Source organism: Scleropages formosus, chromosome 11 (assembly GCF_900964775.1).
Source record: "Scleropages formosus chromosome 11, fSclFor1.1, whole genome shotgun sequence".
Classification (NCBI taxonomy): domain Eukaryota; kingdom Metazoa; phylum Chordata; class Actinopteri; order Osteoglossiformes; family Osteoglossidae; genus Scleropages; species Scleropages formosus.
The window spans coordinates 6,394,664-6,407,311 of NC_041816.1; the positions used below are offsets into that span (position 1 = coordinate 6,394,664).

Consider the following 12,648-nt stretch of genomic DNA (forward strand, 5'->3'; position numbering starts at 1 on the left):
ATATGAGGCCACTGCTCCTGAGATCCACTTCATTGTCACACCCACCCATAAACTTCTTCTCCTTCACCAGACAAATGGTAACCAGCTACAGGACTTTAACAGATTCACAAACTTGAGATGGTTTCAGTGAAGACTTCTGATTTACCCGGAGAGAAAGTACCAGCATCTAATTGTTCTGTTTTCTCAGTGTTAAAAGCATTGCAGCATTAATTGTACAACAGCTGTAGTGCCTTTTTAAACATGCACAGAGCTCTTGTTGTCAACTTAACCGATAATTAGATCAAAGAAAGGATGGTTTGATGGGAATGAGATTGTCCTGGAAAATTAGTAGGGTTGTCAGTCTAAAGCCACCAAACTTAATAAAGGGCATAACCACATGAAACCCTCATCAACATGCCATATATTCATCAACAGCATGTCGGTCAACCCCCCAACCCCGCTTCATAAGCTGCTGGATGGCATCTTGCTGCACAGGGCTCAGTGTAATGTGGAGGGATGTCTCCACTGTGACATGTTAACGTGGAAGACAGCTGTTATGAGGAGAGAGCAGATGAGCAGAAGATAGCCTGTTCAGATGTAAGGTCAGGGGCAGCACTTATGCCCTAGAGCATCACACTTAACTTGCATTTCCCCTGTGAATATCAAGCTCCGGGGATAGGTCACGTACGAAATGCTAGCTGAGAAAGCTGCCCCAGATAAGGGCATCTGCCAAGGAATTTTTAGACCACACTAAGGCACAGACTAGAGCTCACGTTGTTGGACTGTGGATGGCGTGACACTCCAGCGCTCGTTGCTGCTTGTCATGTGAGAATGCTCGAAACGGATCATTTCCTTTGACTCTGGAACGTTGGCTTCTACGAAATTTCCCCTGACATCAGCAGTTTTTTCTCTGGTTTCACTGAATGTCTCAAGGTCTTCTTGATTTATTCAAAGAGATTCCATCAGAACAAAAAAACGACTCAGAGTTCGACAAACTATGGCTGATGAGAGCCCAGAGAGATAGTGACGATACTGAGCCTACAGAATGGTGACCTCGCTAAAAATTCCTTGAAAAGAGCACATTTTTGGCGAAAACAAAGTCAACCCACCACTGCCCACACTCAAGTTTCCTGTGGGAGCAATGGTGTTTGGTTGTTAGAGATGGCAGTCTTGTAGGGTAACACAACCTTTGGTCATTCAGAGTGGTTCTGAGGATGGACTCTAGTTGTACTGCAGGTCATCAGCAAGCCAGCGATGCTGTCAGTGTAGGCTTTGAACTATGCGTTACAACAGAGACCTGGACTGGATTATGAGGGCTCACAGTTCATGGCCAACATGGCTCACTTCTTCATCCATCAGATTCCCGGTGCCATCTCTCTGACCCACACTTCAACTTGAGAGGTCAGCTCTATGTTGGCTGATGTACCATCTTTCCGTTCTTCCTTAACACATCTAAGTGATGGACCTGCCCGGTCCAATTGGGCTACAACACCAGTCATGTATTTCAGCTTTTGAGGTGTCCTGAGGGTAAATTTCTAAATCTGAGAGCAATGCAGCAGAGAGACATTACTCACCAGCTGACACACCATGGGTCTTACTGCTGAAAGTTCTATTTTTAGAACATGGACGTGAGTGATGTCCAGTCCTGTCAAACATCATTATCGTCCTGTGTCCAGCAGAACATAGATAAAGGAGGAACTCTGTCTACAAAACATTTATTAGAAAATCTGAGGTCACAATCTTTTCAACGCTTACAGTGCAACACGTTTTGCAAGATGTCAAACAGCAATAATACCAGGGACACAAAACCCCAAACTGTTAGCTGTAGAAAGCATCTGAGAACACAAATGCTTGTATATATGATGTCAGTCGATGTCAGTCAGGCATCCGCAAGGGAGTTCTTTGTTAAAAGCCTTTAGGAGCTTTTTCTGGGAGCCGCAAATTTTCTTGGTTTATTTTCTCTCCAATTTAGATTGAGTTTTAGACTGTCTACATTTCCATTTATTCGTTCTGCAGACACTTTTCTCCAAAGTGATGTACAAACTACTATTTAGCTGGCACTGTCATCCACGGTCACATACAACTCTAGATACAGTAGAATAGTAAACTCCCTGCAGTCATTCACATATTTATACTGCATGGCAGTGTAACACACACATACACCACACACACACACACACACACACACACACACACACACACGCACACACTACATGCAATTCAGAGTCACCAATTAACCTGAAATATGTCTTTGGACTTTGGGAAGAAACCAGAGCACCCAGTGGAAACCCATGGAAACACGGGGAGAACATACAAACTATGCACAGACTGAGGTGGAGTCTCTAACATTTAAACCATGTATACCTTATTTAGAAAATATAACCATTTGTTTAATTCGTCCCTTTCACATTGTGAAAATGATCTTGAAACATACAAAAAGTATAAAGCACTTTCAATGACATTATTAAACAAATTAAATTTAAATATTTAATTCACAAGTGCTATGCACATGTACATTGTTAAACAATGAAATGTTTTTTGCACAGAAACACTGGGGGCATGTAAGCCCTTGAAGTTGCCCTTAACTTTACCTGAAATGTTTACTATAAATAAAAACATATGGCGTCCAGGATGCTGCGATATAAGGCAAACACTGGCAGTCACCTGAACAAAATCACTTGAACACTTTTATTTTAAAAAAAATCTCTTAAATTAACTGTAATTAGATAACAATGAAGCAATCCATGTAAAATTTCTAACTACTTTTTTTGCCCATATATACCAAAACAATCTATAGGTTTTGACTCCAAATGAATAATTACATAGTGGGTCTCTGTGCACAAGGGTGAGCTGATTTAGCTCACTTAGATTATCATAAATTATGTGACGATGTGAGTCCTCGATAGGTGAGTTTAGCACATGTGGGGAAAGTCTTCAGGTTAGATTTTCTGATGAGAATCTAGCCAGGTTTTTTTTTTTTAACCCCCCACCATGAGGCAGCTCTGATCTGAAGACATGCAGAACCAGGTGAGTGGTTGCATTACAAGGGCTGCTCTCATTCATTCTGAAAACACACAATGGTCCCTGGGAAATAAGTCCTCTGGAGCGAAGCCCTCAGAAGAGCATGGCATCCTTGGAATGGGTCACAACTGAGAAAAGATGCTATTGACTGCAGGCGGGCTCAGCTCTTGTCCCCGTGCGGAGGAGTTCGGTCCCTGTGAAAGAGCAGGCCGACCCCTTTGCGGAAGCGCTGGTCTCGCACGCTGTAGATGATCACGTTGCAGCAGCTGTTGGCTGTCAGCATCCAGAAGGCGAAGAAGGAGAAGTTGCACCATGCGTGGCCCACCACGTTTCCCAGCACGAAGACAGCGATGGGTGAGAAGGAGGCAGCGAACGCGAAGGTCAGGACGCCGATGGTCTTGGCTGCCTTGATGTCCGAGAAGGAGGGCCTGTGGGTGGGGCAGCTGGCAGTGGCACCGCCTCCGGCCACACTCCCATTCCCAAGGCCCTCCGCCCCTAGGCTGCCCTCCGACAGCAGCTTGCGCTTGCGGGTGCAGCGGCGGATGCTGCTGAAGGACAGGATATTCACGGCCAGTGTCCCACCCAGCAGCGTGAAGTCGAAGGCGGGGAAGAGCAGCAGGACGCTGCCATCGGCGTGAGGCCCGGCCACGTCCTGCAGAGGGGCATAGTTGCACATGCGGCTGCACTCGTTGTACTCCAGCGTGAAGCTGTCACTGAGGCACAGCGGTGCCAGGGCCAGCAGGAAGCTGCCCCCCCAGGACAGCAGAATGAGGAGCAGCGTGCGTCGCCGAGTCACCAGCGCGTCCTTGTGCAGCGGTCGCAGGATTGCCACGCTGCGCTCCACCGTCAGCAGGAAGATGGTGCTGATGGACACAAAGGTGCAGCCGGCGAACACGGGCCCGATCAGCTTGCAGGGTTGCCATGGCAGTTGCAGCCCTCCAGCTGACCCTGAGGACGTCGCCTGGAACCATGGGGGTGGTGCGTTGGTCACCATGAGGGAGACCTCAGTGAAGATGGAGAAGGGAACCACAAGCATGCCCACCATCACATCTGCCACGGCCAGGGACACTGCAGGAGTCACAGAGCATTCACACACAGCCCCATTAACACACTGGCCCGCCCCTGGAGTGTAGCGTGTAGAATCAATGAAAAGTGCAGCTTCAACATTTGTTCACATCCCTTGAGCTTCATACATCTCTCTGCACCGCAATCATTTCTATGTCATTACATTAAGAATTAAAAGACAGCACCTCTATCCACTCCATCAGTTGTCCCAAAACTGTACTTTTACAGCAACTGAAGAAATACAACACTTTTACCTGATCATTTTTAGCAGAATATTTGCTCTAAAACACACAAAGGCAATATGGTAAGCGCATCCCCATATACTGTTCAATAGGCTATTGGGAAAAAAAAGACAAAAACGCTTTACGCAGATGATGAGGCTCATCGCTTTGGGGACGTCATGGGATTTACCTTTCAGATACCCCTGCGGCGTACGAAACTGTCGCGTCTGCATGAACACTATGAGGGTGATGAGATTTCCGGCAACGATGGCGAATGCCAGGCTGACCATGAACACCACGGTGAGGGTGCGGCTGAGCAGGCTGCAGCAGCAGGCAGTGCAGAGGGGTGCAATTGCCTGGACTGTGCTCCTTGCAGAGGGTACGGCTGCAGTTATATTGGGTCCTTCCAAAGGTGCTACTGGCGCCATCCCGGGCCACCAGGATGTGGTCGTGTTCACGCGAGGAGTGGACATGTTGGACAAAGTATGGGAGGCAGGACCTAGGAAAGGTTCCTCCTGGGTCCTGGGGACCAGGCTGAGCATCGCACCTGAATGAACAGAGAAGGAAACCATGCATCAGTCACACTTGTATTGGTCTGGACACTTTCTGCTGCAAATATCATTAACTAAAGTTGAAAACATGGGTTTCTTTCAAGAGGAGAAAAGAAAGCAAGATCAACTTCCCAAGTCTACACCTTGACCCAGGGCACCCAAAGACACAAGACTTTCATTTTCATCTATTTGCATTAACTAAGCAGACACTTCTCCAAAGCGACTTCCAATGAGCTCTATGTAGTGTTATGATCCCACACACCTTATTCATCACGGTGACTTACACTGCTAGATACACTACTTACAAACCCATGCAGACATGGGGAGAACATGCAAACTCCGCACAGACTGAGTGGGGATCGAACCCACATCCTCTCGCATCACCCAGGCGCTGTGCCGCTGTTCCACCCTACAGGAATTTTCAGCATCTCTTACATATTTAATGGACTATTTACCCTTCCAGGGTGCACCCTAACTAGCATGGCGCCCCATGTTTCCGGCGTAGGCTCTGGACCACCATGACCCTGCATTGGACAAATAGTTAACAATAATGAGTGAGATTTATTTGCATGGGAGCTGAACCTGCAGCTTGTTCCAGGTGTCTGTCAATCAACTGATGGAAAAATGACAATTCAACACCAGTTTAGTTTTCCAGCCTTGCAACATACCAGACCGACCATGTGGTGTTTAGAAATTTGAACACATGCATCTTTGAGCTGTCAATGGAGACACATGGCGTCATGCACTCGTACACAGCGCTTTGTCCGAGAAACACTGACACTCGATGGCATACAGTGCTACTTGCAAGAGGCTGCATGGAGGGGGGGGGGGGGGGGGGGGAACATTCGGTTCTGTGATCTTGCTGGGGGGAATATCCACCCCGTCGTGTTTGCATGTTGCATGTTGTTGTCAGAACTGACATGTGATTTCTCATTAAAATATTGCCCTGGCCCTGTGTTGTAGACAGCTCCCATGACACAGTGCCTGTACTGTCATAAGGCATAAGGAAGGGTGTCTCACGTGATCCGATGGGCTGTCCCAGGACTCGCGCCCAGCAGCGCTACACAGCGAAAACATTAGGGTCAAAGGCATAATTGACAGTCAATTTAACAGCCATTCCGGTCGGTGCAGGGAGCATCCAAGTGAAGATTTTCAGTGGGTTTTACAGACTGAGCCTGCAGTGATGCTACGTCCCCCACTATGCACGCGGTGGCCATCTGAGCGGACCTGGCCAGCCCTTTATCTCAGCTGATCGCCCAACGCTTCTGCCCTGTAGACCCCTCCAGCAGCAGAAATGTGCTTGTCATTTAAGAAACCCAGTTTACAAGTACAGTACTCATGTGTTATGAGGAACAAGCAGTATGAATGTACAAAAGAAACAACTTAGACACACAGCCCTTGCTTGGCAAAAGTCTGTTTCTTCGTCATTCTTTTCACATCCGCTCATACAATGTTTTTTTTTATTTTGCCCTTAGACATGTGTATTTGTACTACTCTTTTAGAAAATATACATCATTATGAGGTCAACAGTCATATTAAGAGCTTTATGCCATACAACAGCATCGCCCTTGGTGCCACCAACTCAAACCTGACCCGCAGCGACCACCCGCATGGTTCACAAGGCAAGGGAGGAATGGAGGTGAGTTGCCAAGTCCTTCTTCCGCATGTTGGAGGAGGCACACACAGGGGGAGAAACACGGAGCTGCCACGCACTCCAAGCAGCATGCGAACCCCAGACCTATCAGACAGCGAGGCACTGATCAAACCTATTGCATCCCCCCAAACGCCCCTTTGCAACAGCAACCAGGACTTATAGGCCAGGTAATGTAAGAAGGGGAGGAAAGGATCTCCTAGCTGCTGGGTGGCACAGCAGGGAGCACTGGTGCCTCACAGTAGCAGGACTGTGGATTTCAATGTTGGTTTGAATCCCGTTTGGTCTGTGTAAGGTTTCCTTCCACAATCTGAAGACATGTTTCAAGTGAATCGAAGACTAAATGACCCTTATTCTATGTATGTGAGAGACTGGAAACAAGGATCCTTCATAAAACTTAACGTAACACATAACAGAACATAACTCTTAAAGATAGATCAGTAAATAACTGTAAGTAGGTTAGTACACAAACGTCCCAGTGTAAGATACCTTGGACAAACTCATAAGATACATAATGTTTAATACACACACACATACACAGAGTCTGAAACCACTTGTCCCAAGTGGGGTCACGGCAAGCCGGAGCCTAACCCGGCAACACAGGCCGCAAGGCTGGAGGGGGAGGGGACGCACCCAGGACGGGACGCCAGTCCATCGCAATGCACCCCAAGCAGGACTTGAACCCCAGACCCACCAAAGAGCAGAACCTGTCCAGACCTGCCTCGCCCCCCCTTTATGTTTAATAAGCACATTTTAAATTGGGTTTATTCATGAGCATTGGTGCAGAAACAGCTTCACTGAAGAATAAAAAGTGTTGTTTGAAAGGGCCGATGCCAGGATTTCCTCTACAGTTTATTATTCTGTTTCCCTGGTCTAGACCAGATCAGCACAAAGCAGGATGAATACAAGGTTATTGATGGCAGGATTATTCCAGGTTTTATCCTTCTCACTCAGCGTGTGCATTGATCTAAAGCCTGAAAAGTGCCTCGGAGGCAGCATGAGTATTATCAAACATCCTTTGGCTATAACAGCACAACACCTTGTAAAACTGCCCAAGAATGAAAAAGATGCAACTCTTCCTAAGAACAACCCCAGCTCTAAGTGAGGAAAGATGACCATCTTTCCTCCAGTGTCCTTGTGCTTCTATCACTTCAGTTCAACAGATTCTTCTGCGCAAAAGCTGTTGTGAAATAAAGTCTTCAGCTGGTGATGTCCTGACAGCTACATTTAACTGGGCTCTTTTATTGAATCTAGTGTTGTGATTTATCTCAAAGAACATCTAACTATAGCAACTCTACATTAGCAAAAGCTGCTATAATTTAAAGAAAAACCAGAAGAAAATCATGCAATCTCATAATGGCCCTGAATAAAACACTATGTGTCTGGCTCATTCATTTTGAAATCTAAAAATGGCATTCGGTCTCAGGTGCATTCATGATTTAGGCTTTCTTATTGAGCCAGACAGCAGCATAAACCCTTATTTACCTGTTATGAAACAGAAAAATATCTGCAGAAAATCCCCGGGGCGACGGCGATGGCTCTGCGCAGCAGTGAATAACGTGTGTCACAATGGAAGGCCATGATGATGCCATCTGCTACCTCCTCATGGTGGCTAAATGGTTTATGGTTTTGCAGCCGAATTTGTTAACCACTACTTGTTCAGTGGCCACCTTTACCTTCGGGGATGCGCTAACCCATGTAGTCATTTACTCAGTGGAGTTATCACTGCCTTTGTGGCAGAGAGCCTGGCTGGGAGCCCAGCAGTGCCCCCTCCCCCTTCATCTGAATCCCATTTGCGTGCCACCTGCCACCCCCTCTGTGGCTCCTCCAGGGCAGCTCCGGCACAGGGGGGATCGTTTTCTTTGCACGTGGAGCTATGCACCCATGTTTTTTCCCGAATTTAGGGGCCTGTGCTTGTTGACCAGGAGGACACAGTGGCCCACAGAGGGTTCAGTGATGGCTCACCGATGCATGGGCGCTGTTTGGAGACAGTGTTGGCATCTAAAACACCGGGACTGAATGGGGATCTCTGGAAGTTGGGGCATTGGGGTGTGAGGAGTCGGGGGCCTGCAGGGGGTTGGCTGGGAGCATGGTCTTCTTGAATAACATGCTGGATCTGTAGTACTGATCTCCATGTTCAGTGCCACATGGCATTTTGACTACCAAACCCTGACAGGTAAATTTGTACTGTAATTTTTCATTTAGGGAAGGGGAGTAAATGAGGCAGGAATGTTTTAATCTTACGGCCTGCTGATCTATATTTACCTCACACATTGAACCTCAGCAGCATAACATCCATTTATATGTTATTATATTCTATAATAAACCGTCACTACACATCGCAGTTGATAACGCCACATAATGTCTATTCATATTCCGTATGAACACATAACAATCCATGATAACACATCTTAATCCATAACCTCCCAGCACAACTCATAAAAAACTGTCACTGCCTAAAACATCCATTTGTATCTTATTGTGGCCCATAAAAACCATGATAACACATCACATTCTGTAAATCCCATCATAGCAATAACAAACCACCACAACATATCATAATACGTAACATCCCATCATAGCAAAGCACCAGAACACGTATCTCATAAAAATCCAGAGATAAACGGAGGCCAATATTTTCTGCTACTGACACGAAATGTTCATCCTGCTCCAAGTACTGTGAATCATACCTCAATTTACCACTGAAATTAAAAGTGCAAAAAACCATGGACCTGAACAGCACACAGTAATAAATACAGACAAATGGATCACAGACGTTTTAAATGTTCTAAAGATTTACTGAAGAAGGCAAATTATATTTCAAAAAGTAAAAACGGAAAAGGGTTAGAAAGACATTTACATTAGTTGCCTATATATAGTGGAATTTCTCAACAGGAAACATCACCTGTGCTCATGCTGAGATTCATGGACACACACAGTGACAGAGACAAATCATTTCTGTAAGACCTCTTATACTGTGTTTATTGACACACACAGACACACACACAGAGAGCACACACAGTACTGTGAGACAGTGACAGCACTTCTCACCTGCATGTTATGGAAAGTGTGAAAAGTCCTCTCTCGACCCCCTGTGTCACGTGGGGAGGCGTCCTCTCCGGGTGCGATAGGTTTCCGGTGGTGGTGGGAATGGACACCCAGCGCAGTGATACGACTACAGCGAGGAGAGGAAAAGCCACATCACCCGGCAAGACCCATTCCAGTACGGGTTACAACTTCTATCTCTCCTCTCATCTTCAGACTTCCCTCAGTCACTGCATCTCCCTGATGTGAACTCTGTCTCTCTGCTCGCTCTCCCATCCATAAGCACAGCTGCCGGCTTGTATCTCTTGAAGCTGCCGCCCCTCCTTCTCTCTCCATCTCCCTCCCTCTCCATCTCTCTGCATCCACCCTTTGTCTTCCTCTCTTACACCTCTCAGCAGCAGCTCACATGCCTCCTGTATTTCTATTCCCCTGCCCCCTCCCATTTTTCCTCTAACAGAGGTCTACATACTAACTCCTCCCTCTCAGTCTTTGCTCTACCTTTGCTATGGCAACATCCATTGCATCTTTTCATTTTTGATGCCCTTACGTAAATTGCTTAACAAGTTTAGAAGTCATTGTTATACAGAAGCAAGAAATCTATGGATCCCTCTTTTTCTCAGAGTATTTCACTCTTTGAAATATCCATCCATCCATCCATCCATCCATCCATCCATCCATCCATCCATCCCTCCATCCATCCGCATTACCTGTTTGTCTGTTGGTCGTGGTGGACTAGAACCTATCCTGGAAGCACAGGGTGTGTGCAGTGCACTCTTGACTGAACACCAGTACATAGCAGTGCAACCACACATATACACACAAAGAATCTTTATGAAATACACATATAAATATTTCAGACATCATTTAGTCACCCCTTTCCATCTGTTTTCCTGCTCTCCTGGCATCATGTCACAAGTCTCTATAGTCTTTGTACGTATTCATCAGAACAGGGAGGTTTCCCCCAGTGACAGGTGACCTGGCAACATCACAAAGCCCCACAGTGCCCTCCTAGATCTGAAGGCCCATCTAGACTTTGACTCCGCAGGGCCTTTCTGCAAACACACACTGTCCTGAACATAAAATGCCCAAAGGGCTCATTTCCTGACTACACACTTAGAATCGGACAATCTGGTCATTGGTCTGTATCACATACTTCAAGCATTCTGTTACTTTTCTCTCCCAAAGTCTGAACAGACACAGAGAACGGTCAGTTGAAATGCTTGACTGGTCATTATTACGCCTGGTTTCCATGGTAATGGGCGGCCGTACAATGCCAGTCTAAAAGGAGCAGCTTGCTTGGAGCAGGAGACGTTGACGGTGCCCTCAGCAGTTCCATGGAGTTACACATGTGGCCCACCACACTCCGCAGGGATTGCCTGAAGAGGTAGTTGCTCGTGCCAGATTGCCTTCACCCCTGGAGTTCTCACTTCCTCCCAGCTCCTTTGACGTCATTGCAATTTTAAAGGCAGCGTTGGGTAAGATATGTCTCAGCTGAACTCAAAGCTGGCACTCCAGTGAAAAATTCATATTTATGGTAATGCTTTTTGCTTTCTTTAGCTCCATGTCTCCAAGATTCAGGTCAACGTTTATGATTGCTATTCAGGTTGTGAATGCAACTGGAACGCTTACTTTGCACTTGTGTCATACTGGGCTGGTTCAAGTCTGAGACAAAAACCCTCTTTTCCTATGACAACAGAAACAGGAAAACTGAAAAGGTACATATTTTGCAATGTCAGAAGTAATCAATGTCATAAATTGTAGTTTCTTTGGTCTGAAGCGAAAATCTGACAGCAGGAGGATGCAAAGTTACAAAATATTCACTGACCTGAAAAAAATATTACAACAGTCAAGGCAGAAAGTTGAGTTGACTCTCAACGTGACGTCCCCAGACAATCTTGAGACCCAATGCACAGCCAGTGAAATTGTCAGAAGAGAATTTCCTTCAACTCAAGTCCTGCACCCATGCAGATCCTCATCACAATGGAACCACCATGCCCAGAGGACCTAGGAGGCGCCACAATTTAAATCCATTCCACACTGTGCTTCCATTGTGCAAGCTTCTCATGCTCTTCCAAAGAGCAGGTAGCATTTCTGCAAACAAAACAGTCCCCACACCAACACCTAGATGCCACGACTCCCTTTTTTAAACCCCTGCTTGACAGTGAGAATACAGACTCCCTGGAGATGGAGAGGGACCACACAGCAGAGTTGGGTAGTTTGAGTCTCTGCCTGCTGTTCTGATTCTCTTTCTCCCCAGCACCCTCATTCGAGCTCGAAGAGTTTAACAATAGAGCTTAATTGAAGGCTTTATTGACGTAATTATACCTCTATGTCCTCCTGTAAGACGAGCCAGGCAGTCTGACAGGACCACCATGTATAACAGGACTCTGCTCTGTCTTCTCGGTTAACTCACTGGCACACCGTGCCGCATTCCTCAAGCCCTGCTACAGCCCCTCATGCTGAGTGCACTATGCTTCCTCTGCGTGTCACACACCTTATTAGAACCAAATCCACAGCACTGAGTCAATGAAGTATAAGGAGATGCTCACCACAGTAGAGTTAGGTAACAGTGCAGGGTAAGTACGCCACCACCACATGACATGTTCCTTCTTGTCATATTAGAGAAATCCAACAAACCAGTCTGCATGCATGCCTCCACATAATTTTACACCCTGCCTCACATGATTGGACATATACAAAACAATGTAATCTGGAAACATGGAGAGCATTCTTGACATTTAATTCATGCATTTGCATGAGGACTTACATAATGTGGGGCCTGAAGGACACCCTGTATATATTCATATACATCTCATCTAAGACACAGAGGTTAGTTCAGAATGGGTCTGAGATTTGGGACCAGAGGCCTGATAGGAAAGTACAAAACATTACCTCTTGCTGATGGATAATTCAGAGGAAATACATCAATAAAATAACCCCATCGCAGTAGAAATAAGAAGGTACATAACAAGCCCTGTATGCTCTTTTCTAATGGACTTCTTTCTCATTTCCCCTTATTCAGACAAGGTCATTTCTTTCACGTGCGTGGAGGGCCCTGTCGCCCTCGTTGCAAAGGTCAGTGAAAATTACGCATCCCCGTGACTCTGGTCCTCCT

At 46.3% G+C, this 12,648-nt stretch overlaps 1 protein-coding gene across 1 annotated transcript; it reads right to left on the reverse strand.

Annotated features, from left to right (window-relative positions):
- Positions 1 to 2,541: 2,541 nt before the first annotated feature.
- On the reverse strand, positions 2,542 to 4,817 carry LOC108934624 (adenosine receptor A2b). The gene is made up of 2 exons (XM_018752572.1): positions 4,477 to 4,817; positions 2,542 to 4,068 (listed from the first exon to the last, which is right to left on the reverse strand). The coding sequence occupies exons 1-2, from the start codon at positions 4,757 to 4,759 to the stop codon at positions 3,161 to 3,163; spliced, it is 1,191 nt and encodes a 396-aa protein (XP_018608088.1). The 5' UTR covers positions 4,760 to 4,817; the 3' UTR covers positions 2,542 to 3,160.
- Positions 4,818 to 12,648: the final 7,831 nt, after the last annotated feature.

Coding starts and splice junctions, on each gene's coding strand:
- LOC108934624 (XM_018752572.1), bottom strand. CDS start 4,759: ATGTCCACTCCTCGCGTGAACACGACCACATCCTGGTGGCCCGGGATG. Junction 4,069..4,476: donor GCCGCAGGGGTATCTGAAAG/GTAAATCCCATG, acceptor TGACTCCTGCAG/TGTCCCTGGCCGTGGCAGAT.